At 45.3% G+C, this 18,738-nt stretch overlaps 1 protein-coding gene across 2 annotated transcripts in view; it reads left to right on the top strand.

Moving 5' to 3' along the window:
* TBC1D31 (TBC1 domain family member 31) overlaps positions 1 to 18,738 on the top strand; it is a 1,687,314-nt gene that overhangs the window by 1,435,058 nt on the left and 233,518 nt on the right. For both annotated transcript variants that reach the window (XM_069621570.1, XM_069621571.1), the window contains exon 18: positions 6,052 to 6,192. In XM_069621570.1, the coding sequence (XP_069477671.1) occupies positions 6,052 to 6,192 (141 nt within the window). The remainder of the gene's footprint in view (positions 1 to 6,051; positions 6,193 to 18,738) is intronic.

Raw genomic sequence — 18,738 nt, forward strand, 5'->3', positions numbered from 1 at the left:
GAGCAGGGTGTTTGCGGACTCCTCACTCACAGGGTGGCGAGCCCATGCCAATGAGCTGACGGAGGTCGTTGGTCTCCATCGGAGTCCAAACTACAGATCAACCTTTTGGAACTGAGGGCAATTAGACTAGTGCTGAATGCCTTTCTGCCCTGTCCTGATGATGGACAATACAGTGGACATGTACTACCTCAACAAGAGAGGTGGTGTAGGGTCACCACCACTGCGCACAGAGGCAATGCAGCTCTAGTTCTGGGCAATTCAAGAAGGAATCTATCAGCAGTTTGCCTAGCCCGAGAGGACAATACAGTGGCGGGTGCTTTAAGCAGGTAGTGCAAAGTCTCCCACGAGTGGGAACTAGCTCAGGAAGTCCTTCAAGAGATGTTCACCCTTTGGGGAACACCTCAAGTGGATCTGTTTGTGACCAGTGTCAAGAGGAAGTGCAAACTGTACTGCTCCAGGGAATTTTCCACATGAGGAGCTCTCCGAGATGAGTTTGTAGTGGTTTGGGAGTTTACAGTCCTGTACGCATTTCCTCCAGTCCTTTCATTCCTCATGTGATCAGGAAGTTGAGAGAATTCGGGAAATCCATTTATTTATTTATTTGTTTTTATTATTTTGAAAACAAATAAACAATACAAACCAAACTTGCAGCATTATTTACAACAGACTCGTGAAAATCAATTAATGCACATTACTGCTCCCCAAATCCCTCCCCCCTCAAGAGCTTGTTTGCGTTTCTCATTCTGTATCTGCTGCATGTGGCTGGGTATCGCTTCCTTCCAAAGCTGCAGAATCCATTATTGTGCCAAACAGTCCTGTTATTAACACTCTCCATGCCATCAGGTTACCCACTTCTTCTTCCCCGCACTTGCTACATGCCTCCTGCCATACTACCGTTTCAGCCTCCGCCCATTTTTGCAAACCCCGCCACCATACCTCAACCCGGGGCTTGTGGCACTGCTTCCAGCCCATGGCAATCCTTCTTTTTGCAAGCACAAATGCCAGGTCCCTCAGTTTCCCAACATGTTTAGTATTCCGTGATCTGGGAAACCCTCCCAACAGGCAGGCCCAGGCCGTATCTATGTTGAGCGTGACCCCTTTATCTGCTAGTTTTTGTGCCACCTCCCCCCAAAAACCTTCAATCACTGGGCAAGACCAGAACATGTGTGTCATATCAGCGTCTTCTTCATCGCATTTTGGGCATGCTTGTCTTCCTGCGTTTACAAACTTAGATATTCTCTTCGGGGTCATATAGGCTCTATGCGTTATGTATAACTGTATCTGCTGCAATCTGGCATTTCTGGACGCCTTCTTGTGGTATCCCATAGCACGCGCCCACATCCCATCGGTCATCTGTGCCCCCACCTCCGCTTCCCAGTCCAGCCTCAAATGAGTCAAATCCTTCCCCACCTGGGTCATCACCATCTCATACAATCTAGAGATCTCGTGCCCTCCTTCTGATATGTCATATATTGTTCCTATTATGCCGTCTGGCTCCTCCGCCAATACAGTCTCTGGCCAGGTTTTACTAATAATCTGCACTAGCCTAAGATACGTGACATATTGGCCTCTGTGCAGGCCTGCCTCTTCTCCCAGTTCTTCGTAATTCTTAATGATCCCCTCTTGCCATACATCTCCCAATGGGACCAGCCCGACTGATTCCCAATAGGTCCTGATTTTCATCCTGAGTTGGTTGTCTCCCCCAGCCAAGGCGACTAGCGGCACCTGTGGGGAACACGGGTACGGGTTCTCCATCAGTCGGCATACTCTGCGCCACATCTTCCACCCAAGAAACATCATACCCGGGCGTTCTTTCATTTCAAGTCTAGGCACCCAGATAATCTCCTTTAGGTAAAACGGAGTGCAGTCCTGTCCAAACAGCCTAAATTCAGGAGTTACCTCATCAGAAAGCCATTTGGTTACATATTGCAACTGACCGGCTACATAATAGGCCTCAAAATTTGGCAGCTTAATGCCCCCTCTATCATGGAAGTTCTGCAGCTTCCATAGCGCCACTCTATTGCGAGTGCCATGCCATAGGAAGTCTCTGCACATGCTATTCAGTTTGACAAAAAACTTTTTGGGTATCAAGTATGGTATATTACTGAAGAAATGTAACAGCCTGGGCAGGACCACCATTTTGAGCATCGCCCCCCGTCCCATCACCGCCAGCGGGAACTTCTCCCAAAACGTCATACTTGTTCGGATTTTTCCCACAGCCACCCCGGTATTATGCAAGTGTTCCTCCTCCACCGTATGGTACACATCTACTCCGAGGTAGCGGAAGGAATCAACCGCCCATGGTACGGACAACACTGGCAACCGCTCCAGAGGGGCGGGCTCCTCTGTAGCTCCCCAATGGGAGCATGCTCGATTTTTGGGGGTTCACCGCTATGCCGGACAGTTCTGCATACCTTTCCAAAACCTCTAGAATATATTGAAGATTTTCCTCCGGATACTTCAAGTATAATAGTAAATCGTCAGCATACAAGGATATTAGATGTTTCTCTCCCCTTTCCTCAATACCAACCATGTCATATTGTTGTCTGAGGTACACTGCCAGAGGCTCCAGGGCTATAATGTATAACATTGGGGACCAGGGGCACCCTTGTCTGGTGCCCCTACTGAGTTGCCATCTCTCATCTGATATCACCGATCCTGTGCGCACCCTGGCCAGTGGTTCACTGTATAGTAATTTTGCCCACCTAACATAACCTGGCCCCATCCTGTATTCTTCCAGGGCCTCCAGCAACCATGGTCACCTCACTGAGTCAAAAGCTTTGACTGCATCTAGGGACACCACCGCCACTTCCCCCTCGCTCCTGTTTCCCTCTTCAATCACCCGGTGGAGTCGCCTATGGTTGTGGGTTATATTTCTGCTGGGGACATAAGCTGTCTGGTCCGGGTGTATCAGTTTGCTAATAACTCTACGCAGCCTATTGGCCAGGACCGCCGTCAATATCTTGCTATCCTGGTTTAACATTGACAAAGGCCTATAGGAGCCGCAGATATGCCCTGGCTTGTTGGGCTTAGGAAGCGGCACAATTAACGCTTCTCTAAGCGATTTCGGCAGCTGGCCCATCTCAAAAGACTCATTGAGCATCTCTAGCATAGGGGGGGAGTACTTCCTCTCAATATGTTTTATAAAACTTGCCAGGGAGTCCGTCCGCGCCCGGGGTCTTCACCACCTCCTCCAATTCCTCTAAGGTAATCGGTGCGTCCAGCTCCTCCCTTTCTTCAGCACTAATCTTAGGTAATTCCATGTCTTTTAGAGTTTCTCTAATCTCCTCTCGATTGTCCCCTCTTCTGTCCTCATATAATGTCCTATAATAGTGAGAATTTGGGAAATCCATGATTCTAATTGGCCCGGATTGGGCCAGGAGGACGTGGTAACCAGACCTTCTGGATATGTCCATCTGCCCCCCACAAAGAGAGGACCTTCTCTCACGAGAGGAGGGTTGGGTTCTCCATCCACAGGTCAAGACACTCACCTTTCACGCATGTTTCTGAGAGGCTGAGGTCCAAGGATTGGGACCTCCCGGGTGACATAATGGAGATTTTGCTTGCGGCTAGAAGACCAGCAACCAAAGTCTTTGTACCGCTGCCGTTGGAATACATTCTGCAGCTGGTGCAGGGATTAGAATGTAGACCGTTTTCTATGCAAAATACCTCAGGTGTTATCTTTTCTGCTGCATTTGGCCAATCTGGGGCTCCAGGTTGGAACCATTAAAGGTTATTTAGCAGCGCTTTCCATCTTCAAGCGCTCGTCTGAGGAAACGTCACATTTTAAAATTCCTTTGATGATAACATTTCTAAAGGGACTCAATAATGTGTTCCCTCCAACTCTTTTTTAGGTTCCGGTTTGGGACCTTAATCTTGTTTTAAAGTTTCTCATGTCTGCACCATTTGAACAACTCCATTCATGTCCCTTAAGACATTCAAAACCATCTTGTTAGTAACATTGACATCAGCCCGTAGGGTGAGCGAGTTGCAGGCACTATCTTTTAAACCACCTTTTGCAGCCTTTCATAAGGACAAGGTCATCCTTAAGGTCAAACCTTCATTCTTAACTAAGATTCTATCAGATTTTCATTTGGGACAAAAGATAGTATTACCTCCTGTTTACCCTCCACCTCATCCTGGCAAGGAAGGGGAGAGGCTACAAACACTCGACCCACAAAGAGCTCTGAGTTTCTACATTTCGAGGATGTCAAAGTTTCGATTAGATGACCAAGTGTTTATATAATACACAGATCACATAGACTGGGACAGGCTGTAACTAAACAAACCTTGTCCAGATGGATTATTTTAGCTATTACTGAATGCTATAGGCTGGCCCGGAAAGATCCCCCAGAAGGCATGAGAGCCCATTCCACTAGGGCTATGGCTACTTCTTCTGCTCTGCAAATAGGTGTTACAATAACAAATATTTGGGAGGCAGCCACTTGGTCTACCATTCACACTTTTACAAAGCATTACTGCCTTGATTCCACCTTTAGTCTGGATGGAAGCTTTGGGAAAGCAGTACTTCATTTGGTTCACAACAACCCCTGATGACAAAATTCGTACTCCCTCCGCCAAAACTAAATACTGCTTTGGGAGTCTATCAAAGATGAGGAATACGTGGGAGGACACAGTCATTTAAAAAAACAAGTTACTAACCCCTGTTAATTTCTTTCGACTGCATGTTCCTTCCACGTATTCATCATTTTCCCTTCCAGCCTACTCTGCAGTAGAAGATTCCATGTTATTGCAGTTTACGCTCCTTCAGAGTCTAGTATGGTCTAAACCACATTAATGCTTATAGTTCTACTGTAAGAATGATGCGAAAAAAACAAAACAGAAGCCAACAGTCGCTGCATGTTCTATATATACCTTCGTTGACATCATCCTCGAGACGGAGACCCTCGAGGGACATCAAGTCGACCGCATTGATGCATAGTGCCCTCTGCTGAAAAAAACAATTCTGAAGCAGAATATTGGACATATCAAAGATAAAGAATACTTTAGAGGAACATCCAGTCGAAAGAATGTTACCATGGGTAAGTAACTTGTTCATCTTCACCACATGCCCCGTCTTGCCCTGTGGTGGGTGGGCTGCTCCACAGACCACACTCGCTCTTCACCCGGGAGGGCCGCTGCTTCCCAGCTACTGCCCCGGTTCAGACCGACAAACCACAAAGCCCTGGACTTGGGCACCTCTTCACCCAGACCACACACCCTCATGTGGTCAGGGCTTGGGTTTGGCTCGCAGGTGGGCTGTATTGGCAGCAGGTTGGGCTTCAGTTCTGGGGCCGTGCTCCCAACATGCCGGCACCGGATTGGGGCTCTTAATTCACCCGGTCTGCTACGGCAGCAAGCCCAGGTCTTTTGGGGTCACAATAGAATCTAAGCACGCAGGCCGAGACATTTGAGGAATTATTTGGGTTTCTTAGCTGTTCCACTGTGAAAGTACTGATAAACAATTTCGACAAATCAGAAAGGATTTCAAGGCGGCTCATAATCATCACTTTGGCCTAAAGCGCTATATAAGTCCAAATAAAATACAAACACAAATGAGTGAAATAGTTCCTCTTACGTAGGATGCAGTATACAGGACATCATTTTGTAAATGAACATATGTCTCCAGCTGTAAAAGTTCTGAAGAAGTTTAAGGTGCCTTTGGCACTAGGTTTGTTCTGTTACATAGTTTCAAATGTGACCCACCTATCCACCTCTTCCATTGAGATCTCTCCAGGCAGTTAGTATATTATGGTAATTTCAAAAAATCTTTTTTTGTGCTTTAATTCCAGAGTGTATTTTGAATATGCATTTGAATCTAAGAAGTTACCAAAGCAAGAGCTTTTAAACAGTTTAGTAATATTATAGGCATAGGCAAGTTATGTACACTTGGGTTTCAGGCATCAAATTTGGAGCCCTATGGGAAATACAGTTTGTGCCACAAGCATATTTTTGCATATAAGTAGAATTTACATTATGCACATTAAAATGATTCAATATGATGATTGTGGTAATTTAATAAATAGATTTAATGGTAATGTTTTCTAATAGCAACTTGCCAAAGATCAGGAAACGGTGACACAGGAAGTAAAAGGAGTGCTGGATGCTAATCGGAGGAAAGGTGATCTTGAAGAACAAATGTTTCGGTATTTATTGGAAGCTGATGGTGCAGAGAACCTTAAAGTTCAAAAGGTGAGAAAAAAAGGTGCATTTAGACAGTGACTTGTTTTATGTTGAAAGTTTGTTTGTAGACTTGAAGTGTTCTTCTCCGCTTTCCTTACCCCATTTATCTGCTGATGTTGGATGCTGCTGAACTTCAGCAAAATTCAGCCTATTCAATAAGACTAACTTTTCTATTTTATTCCATTTCGATTTCCAGATAATGTGGTGTAGAAATTATGATGTTTCAGTTTCTTCAGTGTTTCATTGACAGGCCAAAACATATAAAGAGTCTTCCTCTACTCTTGCTCATATGATATGTTAATTTACTGATTTTCAAAAGCGCCCAGCTCCAGAAAGGCTTTTCTATGCCATTCAACATGCGCCCCTAAGATAAAATGAGGGTTACTGTGGAAACAGTCATACCATAACCAGTTTTAGAAGTACAGATTTGGTTGTGGCTTAGAACAGTAATGCAACCCTCTGTATGCACTGATGGCAATGTACCTTATTTGTAGAATCCACCAGTTTCTGATTCACCATTGGTCGTTGGTTTGAGGTTTTGTTTCTAGATGGAATATGTGGGATGAATCTGTGCCTAGCAAAGTGGTTTTGAAACCTAGCAGACCCATATCTCTCTAACAGATGGCTTTAAATTGTGTCCTTTAACTGAATTACTTTTTTTTAAATTATTTTTTATTAAGTGTCTTTGGTCAGCATTTGTCCAAAGAAAACACATAAATACATCATACAATAAATACATCAGAAGAATAAAATAAATACATTAAAAGAGTAAAATTGCATTCAATCGAAAGAAAAGCACAGCAGCCACAACTAATAACTAATCATCGAAATTCTTCAGAATTCGTTTAAGTGTATTCCAATAGTACTGTTAGCCTTGTGCCAGGTCTCTCATAATCTGTGTAGTATTCCAACAAGTATTACCCATTTCCAATCTTTTTAGCAACCCGATATGGTACGCTGCAGCAGTCACTACCAGCGATTTTGCACCATAAAGAGTGCTCCAATACTGGTCGGAAGTGAAAGTGGGAAATTCATGATAGCCCTTTTCGTATAGTTTAAAAAGTGAAATAATCAAAAACACGTGTATGGGGTTGCTGTTGGTACTCTTGTTCAGAAGAGAATTGCCATAGCATTTCGGTGCTGGACTGCCCATGTGGGCGGGACAAAGACTGATATGCAAAAGGATATTTCCCATCTGTGAAAGGTACAGTGAGCTAAAGTGTGGCAGCGGACTCTCGAGTGGGTACCTTCCCAAAGAACAGGTCAATGGGCCAAGTTCGTTCTCGCAGAGGGGCACCTATGGACTATTTAAAAAAAAAAAATTAAATGCATTGTCAGTAGATGCCTCGAAGATTCAACAGCTTGGTCATAAAAGCGACATAGGCGCTCATCCCTTTTGAGACCTAACCAAGCCCCAGTGTTTTCATAGACCGATAGAATTACTAAGCGCAAACAAAGAATGACGCGTATCAGTGAAGGGGTGTGTAGTTTGGTTAGATAATTACACGGATTGTTGATGTTCATTCCCTGAGTGCAATATAGGACATATTTACGCTTTTTGGTCAGATGCCCATGGGCATGTGGTGCCATTTTATAAGAAATCTTAATAAATAAAAATAAATATTCAATATACTGAATGTGATCATGATCCTTCGATTTCCTCTCAAAATCAGAAGCATAAAATATCTCCATTGTCTGAGGCAATCCATTCATACCAATATTCACACAATGATTCTGAAACAAATTTTGCGTGTCCTTAAACCAAAAACTGTGTGAACAACATTGCCCATGACGCATGGTTATTGTCATGTACACACTGTCAACATCCATAGTGTGTATAAAGAAGGTAAACCAGGTTCCAGTGGGATGACTTCTACCAGGACCGCAACACGTTGGCCCAAAAAAGATTTTAAAAGTTTTCCCTCGAGTTTCTTCAACCAACACACCATACCCGCTGGCCGTGTCCCAGAGTGTACAGAATATCCAGCACAACCGATACTCTGTATGCAGTGAGTTTAGCCTCAATAGGTATGCCACCTTGTCTGTCAATTGCATATTTTAGTGACAACCATTTTGTCCAGGCTATAGAGGTAGTCGCATTGGCATGACGTAGACTGGTGGATTTAGATGATATGTACATGCCTAGATATTTATAGACCTCCACTTGTTCCAGGCTTCACCCACCTAGACGCCATGTAAACTTAGTCGAAATGCCCCTTTTCCAATTGTCATAATCTTTGTCTTTCCAATATTTACACGAAGACCATTGAGTTCGGCATATTCTTTCAAGGCATTGAGGGAGCGTTGAAGACCCATTGGTGTACAATCAAATATAACAGTGTTGTTAGCCTAAGTGATACAATGTATCTTCTTATCACCGTAGCTGAGGGGATATGATATGCTAGTTTATTTATATAGCGCCTATACACAATGTGTTTCAAAGCGCTTCAAGGCAAGGGAGGGAACAAGGGAAAATAAAATTACATTCTTATAGGCCATGAACGATAAGAATGTGTAATGAACTATCGTTCTCGGCCTGGTGACATTTCAGATAGGGCAAGAGCTAAGAAAGGTAGGGGGTGGGTGGGAAGGAAATGGGAACAGCCAAGCGACTATCATACTAGGCATGACGACATTTCAGATAGTGTTGGAGGGAGGGGAGGACAAGTAATGGGAGGGGGACAAACATTGTTGCTATCATACTAGTTCCAAGGACAATTATGATAGAGTAAGTGCATAGATAAAAGTAAGGGGGGAGGAGAAGGGAGCAAGGGAGAGGAGAGAGACAGAGTAAAAACAGAAAAAGCGTGGAGAAGCCAGAGGGGAGCGCAAATACATTTACAGAAGTCAATAATAACAAATTATTGTGTGCAGCTTTTAAAGCAGCACATATAGGTTGTATGCAACCCTGCTTTAAACCAACATTAGTTTGAAAGGCTCCTGTAGGTGCTCCATCTTGGGATAACCTCACACTTACTACTGCGCCACTATGCAGCAACTTGATGAAATATAAAAGAGAAGAATCCAGGCCCCAGTTGCTCAACTTGTACCACAATCTTCCTCTGTCCACAGATTTGTAAGCAGAGCTATAATCCACAAAACACATATAAAGGTTTGCTCCAATATTTCGAAGGGTATCAGAAATAAGTGTAAGAAGCTCCCAGATGGAATGGGTTGTACAATGACCCTTCCTAAAAACCAGTCTGTGTGATATTTAAAATGGAATTAGAGTCAGACCAAGTGGAGAGCAGTTCCTGCTATAAACATGAGAAAATCTTTGCGCTGCTGTCTAACATGGCCAATATATAGTTAATTTAGATCAGAACGTGGCCCTTTCTTATATACTGGAATCAGAATTGACTCCAGCCATGTGGGAGGAAAACAGCCAGTCTCACAGATGCAGGAACAAAATCCTTAACAATTCAGCCCAACATTGCGGATCATTGTTAAGTACTGCGTTACAAAGAACCTCCAATGGCCCTCGATGATTTAGACTTCAATAATATCGAGGTAATGTTAGCCTCCTTCACATGACGCCAAACCAATGAGCCGGTCTTAGTAACGCTCAACAAACAAGTTTGAAGATCAGCATTTGCCCAATATGTCTTTGCAATATAAGTGCAGGTAGTCTCAGTAATAATACATGTTGCCAGGTCAGAGTTGGCTCTGGGGAAACGTGTTTGTCTTGGAAGCATGACAACGCTGCGCAACACAGGTTCGAATCCCGATCCCGCGCTTAGAAACCACTCGGTGGTATTAAGCGCATTATAAATAAACAATAAAATAATAATAAATAAAAGTGCGTAATAGAAACCAGAATTTATTGGAGTCACTTGTCCTAAGCAATCTATCTATGAAACGCCAGTTACGTGAATTTTCATTATATTTCTATGCACGCAACCAACATTTATAACTAGATCTGGCTAGGGCTTTGTTTTCTTTTATCTTCAATAGGTACAGAGACGTTTCTATTAATTGCACAGAGGATAACATTCAACTGTATCTTTCTCTTAGCTATACCCAAATCATATTGGGCCCCTGGCCGTCCTAATTGAATTTTCCTACAAACATATTTCGATGCAAATGCACAAAACCTATCTAGCAAGCTTTTCAAATCCCAGTCGTGTTGCATCAATAAGTTGGCATTTGTCCCAATACTAAATCTAAGATTTTAGTTAAAACGTTTAATATTCTGAAAAGACCATGCAGTCTATTTCCCTGTAGGTGAACAATAGGATTTGCACTTAAACCTTTCCGATGCTGATTTGTGATTAACTGTCATTTTATAATGAGGGCAGCATGGTCACTTATGTCAATGGGACTAAGGAGAATTTCAGGGGAATCCTTTAAAATAACAGAGTTAACAAAAATAAAATCTATGCAACTGCTGTATGTTCCATTTGAACAAGTCGGCATTGGTTCCATGGTGCTCAGGGTGACCATCTGTAGATCAGGTTCCAAGAGTACTTCGCGCCAGGCCTGCTCTTTTAACATGATGGCCAAACTTTTCTCAGCCTTTGAAACTGCTACGGACTAATATCGCCAGTTAACATAACACCACTGTGCGGGTGACAACTGCACCAATACCAAATAGTCTTGCTAACTGCATACATGAGACTCTTAGTAAGGTCGTCACTCAGAGGATCATACAATGTTAGCAACAGCAGTAGATCCGTTCCCAAATATGACTTGGACAATGTGGCACATAACACATTTTTATGAGCAGAAGTATCTCGGAGTTCAACCAGATCATATACTACCTTTGCTCCAATACAAAGTCTGCCTTTTGGGGTCCCTTTAGAACAGGGGATGCTAATTTATGAACCAAACTATAACCGTCTTAAGTCAAAAGAGGAGGTCAGCCAAGTTTCCTGCAACGTAAACACCTGAGCACCAGTTAGTTGGGATAGACCACTCTGATTTTCGGAGAAATGAATGAAATTGCCTTGTGTTCCAGGAAACCACCTTAAAAGGAGCAGTGGGTTGCAATGAGGAAATTTAACAGGGCCTATGCACTTTTGACCAGATGCCCTCTATCCTCTGCACGTTTAACCTGTAACCATCATTATCACTTTCTTCAAACTGTTTTACGTAAGTACTGGGAACCACTTGACCCTGGGGCTGTTTTTTTCTGCACAACAGGACGAAACAAAGTTAACTCAAATCCCAAGGCCTTAAAAGCTTGTACGTGTTTGCAGATTACCTCTACAACAATTGGCGAGGTAAAAGATGCTATCACCCAGTTCGAAATACTGGTCAGTAGTGGCATTTCTAACAAGACAATATCTTTGGTGGTAATTGTACACAGATCTGGAATGATATGAAATAATTCCAGCAGCCATCTGCTGTTCAGAAATTGGCTCCTACCTAGGAGAGACTTTGACCAGCTTGATGTGTGTAGTGTCAGCATACCATAAAGTGTCAGTAGGATGTGGAATGTTATAGCTCAGAGTTTCTTTAAACGTTTCCACTCGTGTATACCAAGCATCAGATGAATTAGCTGGTTCTAGGGACATATGTACAAGATCAGCAGAAGGTAGACCGCTAGGAGGATTTATAGCTGTGGTTCAAAGCTTAGTTAATTTATTGTGCTGAATATTTGATGCAGTGGCAGGTTGAAATGTAGTTGCAAAAGGACTCCCTAGAAAGTTAGATACTGTGACAAAAACATGAGGACTATTCCTCTGGGCCACCCATTTAGCTGAAGGTCCTTGCAACAGAACCCTCCTTACGTTGCCGTTTCCCATGCCATTCATAACCATATAAGGCCCAGTCATGGTGGATGCGGAGCAAGTAGTAGAGTATTTAGGCATTTTCGGCTGCAACCCTCCTTCGAGAAGATGTCTTTTGTTTTGTCATTTGCAAACTATTTTCACAAATGTTCTTTTTGGTTCGTTTTCGTCTTATGAACTCCGCTGATGGCGGAGTGTTTAGCATAGACTGTCCTATAATCCGAGCCATCAATGCCTTTTCCTCGGATTCGGCCGAAACTCTAACAGAGCCTGCCTGCACGCCAGCAATCACAGAAGGATGTGAGGAAATTGGGTGTACTGCCACAGAGTTTATGGAAGGGGGACCCAATGAGTCAGAGGCCTCTGTGCCAGAAGAAACAGCATTGGGTATAAGCACAGCTAACTGATCTTTTGTAGAGTGTGCCATAGTTGGCTTTTCTGTGTTCTTATTATTGGCCATCCCCTGCAGCAGATTTGGACTCTTGTTGTACGAGGCACTGTTAAACAAAATCACATCCACTCCTTTCCCCATAATAGACGTTCGGCCCCTTTATTCCTCAGCTATGTTCAAGCATAATTGGATCAGAGCATCGATTTTTGACTCCAGGTTATTGATTTCTGTCCCATGAACATTCCTTGACCGGATTAGATTTAACCTGGTGAACAGAAATATATTGGGAAATATCAACCTCTGTGTCGCTGTCACTTGAAGAAAAATCTGAAGAGGAGAGCAGATTCTCTAAATCGGGAGTAGCCAAAAGGGTGGAGCTAATTACGTTGTTATAATTGACATATGCTGGGCCCATTGAGTTTCGTCGAAATTTAAGCCAGTGGTTCAGGAGCAAACCATTGTGATCTATGTTAAACAAGCTGCGTGAAAGATTTATCGCTGAGTTCTGCGGTTCACTAGAGCTTGCTGTTTCTCTGGAATCAAGGCATACAGTTGCCAATGACCCACCTCTAGTCTCAGAGCATGCAGCCTCCAGGAAAGTTGTTATCTTAGCTTAGAATCCTGGAAACCCGATTGGTCCCTTTTAGTCTTTTTTCAAATGGGGGGTGGGGAGGAACCCACAGGATCACACTTCCCGGGTACTTGATTACGAGGATGTTTGCTCTTACGTTGTACTGTGCTGTGAAGGCCATAGGTATGTTGCTTCGAGTCATAGTACTGGATATAGGAGAGGTTTGTCAAAAAGAATATCAGAACACGATGATAAGTACTCACAGAGACTTAACCCTCTTCAGCCTCGAAGCCTCACTTAAGCCTTCACTTCTGCCTTTGTGCTCACATTCGCAAAATGCTTTTTGAAGTAGCAGATGTCCAGTAGGAGTAAGCCGAGCACTGAGCTCGCAGCCCAAAGCAAAGAATAGCAATTACTTAGAACTCCTTGCAGGCAAATACATTGGGTCACTGCAGAACTGTGTATAGCCAACACTTAAGCCTTTACTTCTGCCTTAACTGTATTAATAGTAAATGTAGTGCTGCCAGGGTAGGAAAAATGTCCTATGTCCGAACACCAACAGACATTTTGACCATTGCATCAATAATACTCTGATAGTATGTAAATTGATGCAGGTGTAGTGGGGGGATAGATCTAATGCACTTGGTGGGAGGAAGATGTAAGCGGGCAAAGCAATACACTTTTACTTATAATTACCCTAACTGTGAGAAACCAAATGGTGTCTCACCTGCTAGTCGCTGGGGATTCCTCTCTCAGGTGGCCAGGGCACGGTCATTGCCTTTAGGTCCAGACCCTCAGGGTGGACCAGTGCGTGAGGATCACCTAGGTGAGGGGTCTTTGGGGAGTGGGCGTGAGGCAGCCGATGGCGAGACGCAGTATTCCTCCTTTTCCTGTACCCATGATCCCTCCTATTTCATAGGATTCTATGCTGTCCCAACTCCTCCCGCCCCCCCCCTTTCCACACAAACACTCGGCTGAGGAAGAGGGCGACTGAGAGTAACAATGCCAACTCTTACACATCGCATTTGACATGTCCCGCTAATTGGGTCAGGCAAAGCCAGGCACTTGACTCCAAGTGCATAAATCTTATACCAGTTAGCTCTCCTCACATGGATAAAAGGCAGAACATAGAGACACACGCTGAGCAAGAGGGAATATGAGTAAGTGCAGAAATTCCAGGGCAAAGGCGTGCCTACTGGAGCAGAGCAACGGACCGAGGGACGAGCGCCACGGGTGGAGAAACCCAGGAGTTCTCTGCAGAAGGTTGTTGCCCCAAAAGGCAGCAAAAGATACGTGGAGGTCGAATCCCAAAAAAGAAGGCTCCATTGTGTTTCAAGGATGCCAATGACCATCCTTGAATGGTAGAGTTGGGAAGGCAGTAAAGACAAGAAAGAAATGCACATAGCCGGTGAGTTGGCAAGCGACCTGAGAGACCAGTATGTGCTAAAGAAAGATTGAAGGGGCAACATTATATTGCAAAATTGAAGGATGCACATGTATGGGTGAGACGCGAAGAAACGCAGACCTGCGAATGAACTTTGAAGCAACAATAGCTGGAAAGTCACCGATATTGAGTAACAGAGTGGTCCGGTGAAAGGAAGTAGCCCACTCGAAACTCTCAGTGAAAGATTAAAAGTTTGTAGCGATAACATGAATGAACTGTAAAAGTGAGATGATTGAAATTAACCCGGAGAGAAGGGGAAAGTAAAAAGCTGAACATTGGTGCATAATACAGTGAACTACCCAGACCATGAAGCTCTGGGGCAAATAACATATGAGTGTGATTTGAACGCTGGAAAGTAGAAGTGGTCCTGCGAAGGTCCGTAGAAAAAAAGACATGCACATTTGAAAGTCTTTGACATCAGGAAACGGTCTGAGCCTGACTGAGGGAGACCAGAAGTGTAATAAGTTAGGGGAAGGGAAACCTTAAACGTTATGAGTTAAGCTTGGGGAAGGGAACCCCTGTAAGTGTTGTGAACATTTGCTGTAAAAAGTCTGAGCCGGACAGAGGGGGGCCGCAGTGAACCTTTTGGTGAACTGTGTTTCGGAAATTGGAAAGTAAGACTTTAACGTGGAAGGCCAGGCTGGCCTCGATCCACGTTTTGAACTGCCTAAGCCCTAAGGACGAAAGGGCTAGGAGCTGCCGTTGGCAAGTGTGTGGTTTAGTTTATCATTGGAGCTGTACTTTACCCCAAGGAAAGGATATCTTGTGCATTCTCTTTACACCCGCTCTGCTCCATTGCACATGGATAATTACTCACACGTTGCAGCAAAGCAAAGCGAAATGGACGTCCGCTGTCCCTTTAACCCGACACGAGTGTGCTGCCGGGAGCACCAGGATCAGCTGCTTACAAAACCACCCCGCCCGACGCCCTTGCAACGTAAACTCTGAGGATGAAAGGGCTAGGAACTGCTATTTGGCTGTTTGGCGAGTTGCGGTAGTTCTCCTGCACACTATGGGCCTCATTACGACCCAGGCGGTCCGGAAATAACGGTGGCGGTAAACCCGCCGCCACCGTTGTTTCCGGACCGCCTGAGTCTGACCCCTGCAGGCGGGAGGTGATGTTCCCGCCAGGTCTGACCTGGCGGGTTTAACACCTCCCGCATGCAGGCGGACGAGGAAACACCGGCAGCATTACGAGATGCTGCCGGTGTTTCCATGATCCCCATTTCCATCGAGTCCCATAGGACTCGATGCGAATGGGGATTTACACCATTCCGCCTCCGTGATTCCCGGAAAACCAGGGTTGTAATGCGGCCCTTTGTGAGTACTTTGTGAGTACTTCTATTATGATATTTAGTTTCGGAGACTCTCTGAATTCCTTTTGTAAGACAAGGAACATTTATATTCTCCGACAGAGCCTGCTGGACCCTTACATTGCCAAGGGAGCACTTTCTTCGGATTGAGTTGTGACCTTTGCTACGGGGCAAGCGAGGAGAGTCGGACTCAGGCGGCTCCTCAAGATGCCGGGCATGCCTCGCCCCGTATTATTGCTCTTGGCGATTGTTTTATAAGTGGACATTGCTAAATCTCGAGAGCACTGAAACGTTTGAATCTTTTTCTTTTTTTGTTATAGTTAAAAATCAACATTAATTATTGTTCTATCGGTGTGCCTATTGTTTTAAAAGCTGTGGTTGTGGGTCTGCGAGATTCTCTCTCCCCCTGTGATTGTTGTGACTTGTGACAATACTTTCTTTGATTCCGTGACTCAGGGGCTGTGATTGTTTTTTCCCCTGAGGTGCTTTACTTTGGAAATACCGCAGCTTTGTCCAATTCTACATCTGGGACTACAGAAACATGGTTTCGAAGGGATTGTGTCCTCCGACGTATTCCTCATCTTAGATATCTCCTTCCAGCTCTGCTGGCCTCGGAAAAAATTTTCTCTCTAGAGGGCGCTGCGCGTCGACGTCCTCCGAGTCGATGTCCCTCGACAGCCGCCGTAACGACGTCGACGTCATCCTGCCTATAAAGGCCGCGCGCAGCGTCCGTTGCTCAGTTCCGTTTTTCCGCGCTTACTCAGTGCCTCGGAATACTGTTGCTCAGTTCTTAGTCAGATTAATCCTATTTACCTCGAGTCATTCGATCCGTACTCGATGGCTTCCTCGTCGGAACCGACAACTCCTCGATCCGGCTTCAAAAAATGCCGAGATTGTGGGAAAAAGATGTCATTGACTGACCCTCACAGAGTTTGTCTGTGGTGTTTGGGAGCTGAACACCATTGTTCGGAATGCGAGGACTGTATGTCCATGACAGCTAAGGCCCTGAAGGAGCGTAGGGGGAAGCTGGAGAAAGGTAAGACTTTTAAAGCTTCTTCTTCGTCGACGAAGTCGAGACACTCGTCTCCTCGTCACCATTCGCGCTCCAGGTCTCGGAGTGGGTCTCATCACTCCTCGAGATCGAAGCACTCGAAGAGGAGACGTCGAAGATCCCCTTCTCCATCTTCCTCTTCCTCTGTTTCGCCAAAAAGAATCCCTTGCCCCACGAAACATAGTTCCCGGGCTGAATGGGAGGAATTCCGCAAAAATATGATGAGTGCTTCGAGAAAGCGGCCTCGACCCCCTCGAAGACTGCTGAGAGCGATGCTCTGGTCGAAAGACCCGAAGGTCAAAAACGCTGCGAGTCGCAGTACCCGGCGAAGGAAACCTCTCGAGCGCGTCTCAAACCCTCGAGTAGGGCTATGACCTCCAAACCTTCCTCGAAGGTTCCGTCGACGCCGTCGACGAGGGTTCCGTCGACGCCGAGGTCGATGTCTTCGACGCCATTGTCGAAGGGACCTTCGACACACGGGTCTGTCGACTCGACGCCAGCTTCGACACCGGCGTCGACGCCAATAAAAGTCACGGTTACGACACACCCAGTGACTATCCCCAGGTCCTCGACGTCGATGGCTTCGAGATTGTCGAGTAGAATTCCAATTCTGTCGAGGTCTTCGAGGCCTCCGCCTTTGTTTTTGACGCCACGCTCGAAGCCTTCGACGTCGGCGTCGACGACATCGACGTTTTCGAGGCCGATAATGACAAGTTCGGCACCCTCTGCCTTGGAAATGGGATTTACTCCCTTTATGAGTTCAGAACAATTGAGAACTATGTCTTCAATTATGGAAGAGGGTGAATTGTCTGAACAGGAAGACACATTTGAGTTGCAGGGACCTGTAACCCCAATTAGAGAGGAATTTTCCTTTGAAGAACGCAGGTTAAAGGATCTTCATGGTTCCTTACATGAGGCAAGTGGGTTAGACACTTCCCCCGAGGTGGAGTTTGCTAGGCCAGACCCGGGGGAGCATGCTGAAACCCCCTATAGAGCCTTAATGGCCAGGATCACAGAGTTCATGGGGTGGTCTGCACCTTCACAATCTTTCCAACAAGATGACCTCACGGATATTCTTGACAAAGGCCCACAGGAGGATCCTGTGGTGCCTTTTCATAAAGCTCTTCAGAGGAAGATCATGACAAACTGGGAAACCCCAGATGTAGTACCAGCAGTAAATAAAAAACTGTCTACAAAGTACAGGGTATCTTCTACAGACCCAGAGTTTTTGTCTAAACACCCATCCCCAGAAAGTCTGGTGGTACAGGTAGCATCCTCTACCGATGTCAAGACGGCTTATCCTACCGTCCCACAGGACATGGACGATAAAAAATATGATGCTATGGCAAAGAAAGTCTTTTCAGCATGTAGCATGGCGTTAAAATCTGTTAATGCTACTTGCACCCTTGCTAGGTTCAGCCATACACTTTGGGAGTGTGCTTCTACAGCGGCTGACTGTATCCCGGAGGGAGAAGAAAGGGATGCGTTCCTGAATATTATACAGGACGGTAAAGACGCTATGTGCGAATCCCTCCAGACGGGCATTGATTCGGCTGACAGTATCAGCAGAGCAATGGCGGCAAGTACATCAACCAGGAGATTCGCTTGGTTGAGAAAGTCTGGTTTTGCCCCAGATGTGCACGCCAGGCTCTTGAACATGCCATTCGATGGCTCTTCTTTGTTTGGGAAAAAGGCGGATGACAGTTTAGAGAAACTGCAAACTTCAAAAGCAGCAGCAAAATCCCTAGGAGCTGCAATCCGTCAGACTCCTTTTCGTCCCACAGGAACCTCTGCGAGGGGCAAGTCCTTTCGCTTCTACTCCGCATTCGGAAGAGGTAGAGGACGACCGGCTCAAAGGGGACAAAGAAGAACTACCCGAGGTGGACTGGGTAGATATTCAAAAGCCGCAGCAACAGCAGGTGCCTCTTTACCATCGGCATCTGCATCAGCCACCCCAAAACCACTCTGAGGACTTCCCTCACAGGACGCCTGTAGGAGGCAGGTTGACTCAACATCTGGCGGTATGGCAGGCTATCACGTCAGATGCTTGGGC

This window comes from Ambystoma mexicanum, chromosome 5q (assembly GCF_040938575.1).
Source record: "Ambystoma mexicanum isolate Mex_15411 chromosome 5q, UKY_AmexF1_1, whole genome shotgun sequence".
NCBI lineage: Eukaryota > Metazoa > Chordata > Amphibia > Caudata > Ambystomatidae > Ambystoma > Ambystoma mexicanum.